The 9,229-nt window shown below is 35.3% G+C and overlaps 1 protein-coding gene across 2 annotated transcripts; it reads right to left on the bottom strand.

Annotated features, from left to right (window-relative positions):
• Positions 1-439: 439 nt before the first annotated feature.
• On the bottom strand, positions 440-7,660 carry LOC114723837 (DEAD-box ATP-dependent RNA helicase 32-like). 2 transcript variants are annotated; one of them, XM_028910079.1, is made up of 9 exons: positions 7,537-7,660; positions 6,315-6,693; positions 5,178-5,453; positions 4,522-4,845; positions 4,219-4,410; positions 3,941-4,096; positions 2,578-3,017; positions 2,157-2,314; positions 440-1,071 (listed from the first exon to the last, which is right to left on the bottom strand). In XM_028910079.1, the coding sequence occupies exons 2-9, from the start codon at positions 6,681-6,683 to the stop codon at positions 719-721; spliced, it is 2,268 nt and encodes a 755-aa protein (XP_028765912.1). In that variant the 5' UTR covers positions 6,684-6,693; positions 7,537-7,660; the 3' UTR covers positions 440-718. The 2 variants fall into 2 exon arrangements, with proteins under 2 accessions (XP_028765912.1, XP_028765913.1); XM_028910080.1 differs by lacking the exon at positions 7,537-7,660 and adding an exon at positions 6,862-6,942.
• Positions 7,661-9,229: the final 1,569 nt, after the last annotated feature.

Raw genomic sequence — 9,229 nt, 5'->3', positions numbered from 1 at the left:
CGGGAGATATCAGGGGGAAGGGGGTAACGAGTGTACCGCTGGAAACACAGATTCCTCATATCGTAGTCATTTTTCTCTTTAATTAATTAATCTATATAAGGATAGGCTTGCCGATTATACTAGGGTGATAAAGTTACATTAACTCTTGTGCATAATTTCACCCAATGTCTAACAATTTTTTCCGGGGATAAATGACGAACAATTTTTGAGTATTCCATAAAAACTCTCAAGTCAAACTTTTCTTCTGTATGACCCAAAAAAAAAGCACTACTTTTCACTTGAACTGGCACTACCATCGGATCACTCTTAAAGAAATTATTTGCACATAACTTCCAAGTGAGTCACTAGATAATGGATTGCCACCAGAGTTTACTAGAATTTCAATCCTAGCAAACTCATACTAGCATATTTAAATTTTCTTTCAAAGATTATGCCCAGATAATAAAACAAAGAATGATTAAAAAAAATCAAGTATGATCTATTAGCAAATTATTACTTACATTTCAGTGCAAATCTAATCGCAAGAAAAATGAGCAAATGCCGCAAAATTTTGATCAAGCCTAAGCTGACCGTCCGACTCTGCACTCTAAACCCTTGTCTAGTTAACTATCACTGCACTAAAAGCGTTAATATATATATATATATATATATATATCATACTTCTCTGTTCCCTCCAAAGACTTCTTTGTAGGATTGTCCTACAGGCTTATGGCATATCCTATGAGTGCATGGAATTTAACAACTTCAAAGCCAAGGCTTCTTGCTCCTCCAAAGTAACAGGCTTAGAGATAATACCCTCTTCCCCTCCTGCGACTTCAGTTCCTTTAGTGTCATCATCACTGTCGCTATCAAAATATATCTTGCTCTTTTTATGCCTCCTTCTATCTGCAACTTCATCTCCATCTTCTGACCCAGAAATGTCATCATCATCCTCTTCAGCACCTCTTTCCTTCCACTTCATCTTTTGCTTGATTTTCTTCTCTCTTCGACGCTGTTGTTGCACAAGCTTGTCTTCCTTGTCAACCTTTTTCAACTCCTCACGCATCTTTCTGTAGTATTCAGCTTTTTGCTCTGCAGGAAGATGAGAATTTAATTTGATATGCAGCAAAATAAACAAGACGGTCATTCTACATGCCAGAGAACATATAAACAAGTTGAGTAAACTCCATGATATAAAGTGAAATTGAGACGCATATTATTGTTATTAGAACCATAGGAGGTTTGGGTACAATCAGGCTGCTAGGAACAGAATAGTTTACCAATCATATTACATATATGTTGCATCACAATCAATTATTAACACATTCAAAGGAGCTTCTGATAATTAATTGTTATAAATCTTTTATAATTAATTTTATAAATCATATTCAAGAAAATCAATTTTATAAGTCAAGAAAAAAAAATGAAAATCTGTAGTTTTGACTCAATTGTAATTCAGTCTTTGAATTTTGACCCAATTTAATTCAATCGCTATAGCTTCAACTGCATAAAATTTTAGCCCTTAAGCTTCATGAAATATATAATTTTATTTTCGAAAACATAGAGGCTAATATTTTAAATGGTTAAAACTATAAAAACCAAGTTGCATTGAATCAAAATTAATGGACTAAATTGCAACAAACTAAAAACTATAAGAATTGAGTTACAGCAAGTTAAAGCTTAGAAACCAAGTTATAACTAAGTCAAAATTATAAGCATAAAAAAATTAATTTTCCCATAAATCAATTTTATCCAAAATTTATTATTAACACCGTTAATCCAAACACATATTGTAGATTTGCTCTCCCGCATCTGAATCTCATCCAACTTTTTCTTTTTGCTTTCGTACTTTTAAGCCCAATACTTTTAAGTCCACAGTTCGGCATTTAATGTTAGATTCATGGAAAAGCTACTAATTCAATGATGTAGGCCTATCTTCCAGCACCCATATTTCTTCCGTTTAATCAAACTCCCCAAAAAAAAAAAAAAAAAAAAAAAGTCAAAGCCAAATAAATGATAAATAAGCTAGTGTTATTAATCATCAAGATTCAAGATTGGACAGCCAGAAATGAGATGTCTGATACTCATAGCCTTCAGCAAATATGACAGACATATAAACATGAAGCATTATTCCCATTATTCTGGCTTTAATTTGCAATTGAAGAGAAAGGACAAACCTGGATCAAGCAGCAATGTTTCCTTGCCAGTCTGTGTATCAGCAATTCTCGCCAGTGGAGGAAGAGCATTACCTTCATCATCAAATACAACCCTAGTCCCCATTGGTCTATGTATGTTGATCTTGAGCTTCTTTTTCTTTGAAACACGGGTTGGTGGTCTATAAAGCAAGTCATCAAATCAAATAAGTTGGTTTTACAAGCCAAAAGACAACATGCCAACAGGAAATATCAGAAACCCCTCTACCAAATAATAATTTTGACAAGCCATCCAAATTTAATATGTGCAAGGTCAAATTGTTCATTCCGTCTCAAATAATAAGCATTGTTTATCATTTGTGCATGTAGGATATAATGCAGAAATTATAAAGGAATCTAAACTTTCTTTATTTCTCTAGTACGTAGATTTTGTAATGGTACATACATGACATCTACAATTTCTGGTGCTCTCCCTTCCCTTTCATCAGAGGAATCGTCTGGCAAAAGAAGACCTTTTTCTTCTTCTTCTTCCTCTTCCTCTTCCTCTTCCTCAGGACCATTAACATCCAGATTCTTTCTTGGAACCTCTAATGTAATTTCTCTGTCAGAATCTTCTGGTTCAGCTAAAACTGGTTTTGCTGGCACAGCTTTAGATTTAATTTTTTGGTTAAGAAATCGGGTTTTGGGGGTCATGGGCAGACCTAATGATGCTGAATATTCATCAATCGGCAATTTCATAAGATCAAAGATTTCTTTATCCTTCTGGATATGAATGGATCTCAAATATGTTATGAAGGCCCTTTTTGCCCATTGCTGGAGGTCTGGGTACTTGACCAGTAATGCTGCTAATAAACCAGAAACTGGCTGCAGTTTTTCCTTCCTAGGCTGAAAAATCAGCAGTTTAAAAGGCATGTTAGCAAAAACTAGATAAAATGCGATGTCAATAAGCAACCATAAAAAAATGCAAAAACATAAAATGCATTGAAAATTACTCCTATGCAATTGCTTATGGCCAATGGCAATAAACATCAGTGAGTAGTGATTAAGGGATTAACCATCAATTAAAACTAAATTCAGCAATATTCTTTATTAATAATATTTCTTCCATTGTTTTAAGCATGTGATTTCTGAGGTTAAAAAAAAAAAAAAAAAGCATTTGATTTCTACTTCCTTTTACAGTTGAAGACTATATTTTAGTCTCAGCAATGAAATAAAAAATCTGTATGTTATTCATCTCCCTCCTTTCTCTCCCTTTTCCTCTATTTCTCTCTACCTCGTCCCACTTCTCCTATTTGTCCAATGATGGTATTACAGCTGTGTGCCTTCTGTTATTCTGTTATTCTGTTATTCTAAAAGTATACTATTAGTGTGCATAATCTGTTATTTATCATGTGTTGGATATGCTCATAAGCCAAAGTACACGGCACCCATATACTAAACCCTAAAACTAACCTCATTATATAATGCAGTTGATGTGAATGAGGCATCATTGCAGCAATATTCTTCTAAGGTGTTATATGCTCTTTTTTCTGTTACTCTCCCTTTCGTCGTGGTTAATGTTCATTATTGATATTTGTAATAACTTGTAAATCAGGGATTTGACCACAAATAAGGTTAAATTCAGGAATAGGTTTTACACTTGTGCCTTTAGTTTCTTAGGCTGTGGACTTCACATTCAGTTCTAATCAAGACACCGTTCATCTCCCTTTCCCCCGTTTTCCTCAATTTCTCTCTAGCTCTTCTCTCCTTCTCCTGCGGATGCCAGAATCATAGGCAAATAGTTGGTTTACAAAGCAAGAATGGCATACCTTATTAAGATGTACCGGAACTTTAGCTGCTTCTAATTTTTCAAGCATTTTCATCTCTGAAGGCATCAAAAATAAAACTGATCTACCCCCGGACTTGTAGCGAGCAGTTCTCCCAACTCTGTGTATGTAAGATGCTACGTTTTCAGGACAATCCACCTACAGGTAAAAGACACAAGCGTCAACCTCCACCTATAAAACAAACTTCTTCCTTCCTCCACCCACTCCCTTTCTATCCAACTCATAAGGCAGAAACAAGGGGCCAGATACAGGAAACATACCTGAACAACCCAGTCAACTGCCTTATTAAAATCAAGCCCTCTTGCAGCCACATCAGTTGAGAAGAGTACTGAGCGCTTCTCACAAAACTCAGAATATATTCCCATTCTTCTTTCCTGCTTCATCCTCCCATGAAGACATTTCAAGGGTATGCCAGGACGAAGTTTCTTAAATGCTTCAAAAACAAATGTTACCTAAAACCCAGGAGATGATTGTCATGAAAGAAATTGAAAAAACGTAAATTTTCTCAAGAAACACAGATGAAAGTAAATCCAACACAAAACAATTAGATTCAAACAGATTACCTGTTTACAGCTAGAGAGAAAAACGAGTATTTTGGAGTTTAGATGTGACTTTATGAAACTCCACAACATATCTAACTTTTGGTCCAGAGGAACAATCATCACAAGCTGTCTCAAGAGAGTAGGGGTGGCAGTCACAGACTCTTGATGGACACTCAGATACTCTGGGTCCTTTAAACTTAGTCTTGCAAGAACTTCAATAGATTTCGTTTGAGTTGCCGAGAAGAGTAGGGTTTGTCTATGCTTTGGAAGCTGTGATATTATCGCATTTAGTTCCTTCTTAAATCCACTGTCAAGAATCCGATCTGCCTCATCTAGCACCAACACCTGTATACCAACAGACATTATCAATCCAATCATGATATACATTGAATAGAATATGTTACCACACATCTGTGAGCAAATATTTGGACCGGGACTCAAAGTTGAACTGAAAAGATAATGATTAAAGAAACACTATTAATCAACATAGTTTTAAGTAGGTTTTGCAGCAAAAGTTAAATTGACAAGAAATAAAGGATGCCAATACTAGGAAAGACGTATAGATCTAATGCTTGAGATAATAAAGTAGCGGTAACATAATTCTCATTTGCTTTTTCCCCCAGCAATGCCTCTGGATTATTTACTCCACAGAAAAGAAAAATAAGAATTATAATCACCTGAATCTGTGAGCAATCAAAATTTGGAGTTTCATCCATGTGTTGTAGAAGGCGACCAGGTGTGCAGATCAAAATGTTCAGATCATTTACGTGTTCTTTCTCCACATTAACTTCCTTGCGACCACCAATCAGCAGGCCAGCACTGAAATTATGGTGCTTACCAACACTTTTTAAAACATCAAACAGCTGACTAGCTAATTCTCTTGTAGGAGATATGATGATGCTGCCTACCCCATCTTCAGGGCCCCACTTCTCTCTATATAACTTTTCCAAGACCTGTCAATAACAATAAAGTGCATACCTGAAGAAAGGGGGAAAATCCTTTTGTAGCTTTATTTATGAAATTCAGCAAAAGATCAAAAGCTTCTTTCCCAGAAATTGTTTTTAGTAGATAAGCATGATCCTAAAATCATTTACAGAAGCAAAGGAAGAACCCATCGTAATTGGTGAAATTACGATGGCATAGGTGGGAGAACACTTGTACAATATTTCAACCATCAATGACATTGAAATCACAATGAGATTTTTGCAACACAGATGAATATTTATTTCAGATTCTGCTATGCTTCACGCATAATTTGACTAAAAAGCTGTCACTACCCAACCCATTTGAAAACACCAGTCACTTTTGTCCTCTGTTTTCTTCATATGGTACTTTCTTGTCAGAGCCATACCCACCAAAAATCATAAATATGATGTCATCTAAAACATTCTGGTTTGCATATTACTGAATATGTCATGTCACACAGAGGAAAAGAAACTTTATGACTGCTTTAAGCACTATGTGCTTAGGAATCTTATTATGTATAGTGATACAATCATGCTAGTTAACTAATAAAAATCAAATTTCTCCAACAAATTCTCATTCCATTACACAAAGCAAGCTGTGCAAGCTTGAATCAAGTGAGGTTGCTTGAATAATTATACAAGAAAATTAGTACTATTTCCTTTGATTGGATCCATCTTTTCACCAAACTCATTGGAAGCAGAAAACTTTCTCCTTTTGTGAAAGAACTCGAATGGAAAAAAAAGATTGAGGTTTAAGAATTACCACACTACTCCTGCTTCGGGGGGAAAAAAAAAGAATTAATAATAATAGCAAAAGGATAACAAACTTTTACATTATGCTACCCTTACCGGAACAATGAAAGCCAAGGTTTTTCCCGACCCAGTTTTAGATGCACCCAAAATATCTCGCCCACAAAGTGCATGGGGCAAAGATGCCCTCTGTATGTCGGTCATCTTAACAAACTTGGCTTCTAACAATCCATCCTTAGTTTTCTTGGAAATTGGCAACTGATCAAACCTCGTGACACCCGCATATCGCGAGAATGTATTGCTATCAATGCAACCTATAGGCTCTTTGGAGGACAAAGGGGGAAATGACATGGGGTTGGATCCAGAGTCTGGTTTCTGGGATTGAATCCATGAATCCAACAGTTTAATCTCATCTTCCTCTGCAAGCCGTTGCTGCTTGTGTAAGCGCCTTGATTTGGGTTTTCTCATTGCTAGGAACCTGAGGAGAAAGCAGCTGAATACGATCAATGAAATTTGCACAGCTAGGAAGAGAACTCTTTGGGGGAAAAAACAAATAAAAGGAAAGTTATGAACACACGATGATAAAAGTGCAGTGAAGATAAACAATCATAACTCAATAGCTTTGGCTGCTTCAGATTTTAAATACCATGATAAGCGTATTTATTGCAGCAGCGCAGAGCACAGAGCATAAAGCATGAAAGGGGCACTAAGCAGTTGATATAACGGCTGCCAACTACGTTTGAATATTCCTTAACTTGTACACGTCTTGACCCTCAATTGTAAAGATAGTCAAACTTGTTTTAAACAGATAGCAGAAAAAATCAGCGTGGTGCCAAATGAAACATTCTAGAACCTAATAGTACAAGAAGAAAGCATATTTAGGCTCGGCCAAGCAACTTGAATTTCACATAACTTTTCAGGATTAAAGATACACCAACTGAAAATGATTTCCAGAATACTGCATATTAATTCATATTTCAATCACTCTGTCTAATTGAGTTTCACAATTGCAGAAGGTTATCTATGACGTTGGAATACTGACAGATGCATGAAAAATTAACATCGATTGAAAAGTACCATATCGTTAGGCTTAACAGCAAGGCTGCCTCCACCTATTTCTAGCATAGTTAATGCTGGATATATTACTTCTTAAACAATTAACTAAACTAAAAGAAGGTAGAAATGTTTGCTGCAATTCAAACTCTATGCGCGCAAAAAAACAAGGATGGACCGAATAGGGATGATGTAGACAACAAACTAAAGAACGAGAATGAAGAACATAAGAATCAATCAGATAAAGAAAACGAACTCAGAGACTCACCTGAATGGAGAACTGAATACGGCGACGAGAGTGAACGACGGACCAGGCAGCGGGGCCGGTGGCGGCGGCGGCTGCAGGAGGAGCACTTGCGACTGGGCTAGTGGCGACCAAGCACGAACGAGAAGAGCGGCTCAAGAGAACGAACAAAAGGTGTATTAGTGTTTTTAAGAGCGAAGGGCAACACTGGAATATTGAAAACTCCTCATGGGCAATTTTGACATGATGGAAGGACAATTTTTCTCCCTTCCAAGAAAACCTCGGAAAAGAGAGGTAGAAGTGGGGAGCTGATGACAAACAGATACAAAACTTTTCCCTCTCTTCCCTTCCATCTTTCGAAACCAAAACACACTTTCCGTCGCCTCCACTCGAAAAAAAGCACCACCAAACACTAAATATGTAGGTGCTGTCAAAAAAAAAAAAAAAAAAACACTCTATTTATAAGGCTTTGTTTGGTTCAATAGAATGAAAGGGAGGAGAGAGAAGGTTACGAGGGTTGTTTGGTTTGAAAGGAAGAGAACAAAGAAAAAGTTTCTTGATTGGTTCAGAAATGAAGAAGATGAGAACTAATTATAGATTGATAAATATGTTCTTATTTTTTTAATATTTTATTTTCTATTTATGTCAAAATTATTATTTTCTAATGGGAAAACCATATTGAAGGTACCTATACTTTCTCTCAATTTTTAATTTGGTACCTATGTGTTTTTTTTCCTTTAATTAAACATTTAATTTTATCTTTTTAGCAACATTAGCTCTTATAACTTTGTTCTATTGATATTTTTAGTCTCTACATAAGGATTAATGATGTTAATAGAGGAAAAATAAAGATTTAGTTAAGAACAAAAAACACATAGGTACCAAATTGAAAATTAAAAAAAAGTATAGGTACCTCCAATATGGTTTTCCCTTTTCTAATTTATGATTATAAGAAAACAAGTTATCTCACAAGTATAAAATATTTACGCATCTATAAAATAAATATATATTATAAAAAATATATACTTGTCATACTATATTAAGAAAAATAGAACAATCATGATAAGAATATTATATCATCACTATCAAACATCATTTAAAAGGGTTTTTCTTACAAAATAAAAGATAAATTTGGAATTTTAAAAGAGTAGTGGCTTAGTTAAAAAAAAAAAGATTTTTACTGAAAAAGATAAATTTAGAATATTTAAAATTTGACATGAATAATTTAGTTAACGCAAGATATAATATTTTTCTCTCCTTAAAAAATTCCAAATTTAAAACGGAGCAGAAGAGAAAAGTACCAGAAAACAAAATTGTTTTCTTGGGCGGCTCTACTTAAGACTACTTTTTTGAACCAAGTATAATTTCTCATCTTTTCTTTCTCCCTTCCTTCCAAAGCCTTTCAACCAATGTTTTAAGAACCGGACCGGACCAGACGGTCGAACCGGTTGAACCGTGACCCGGACTCGTTAACGGCTCGGTTTGGACCAAAAAACCGTTCATATAGTTGAGCCGGATTGGACCGGAGTTGAGCCGTTATTAAGCCGGAAACCGGAGTTGGACCGGGAACCGGAACGGTTTTTAGAAAACCGGACGGTTTTTTAGCCTGACTGAAAAAATACTAAAAATTAAAAAAAAATAGAAGAAAAATAAAAAAATTGATCCCCTTAAGTATCCTAATATATTTTTAGACTATTTATAACCATAGAGTATTATT

This window comes from Neltuma alba, unplaced genomic scaffold, assembly GCF_004799145.2.
Source record: "Neltuma alba isolate B1F8T4 unplaced genomic scaffold, ASM479914v2 tig00012156_pilon, whole genome shotgun sequence".
Classification (NCBI taxonomy): domain Eukaryota; kingdom Viridiplantae; phylum Streptophyta; class Magnoliopsida; order Fabales; family Fabaceae; genus Neltuma; species Neltuma alba.
Note: the sequence above shows the minus strand (reverse complement) of the source record. Positions and strands in the feature narration are given on the sequence as shown.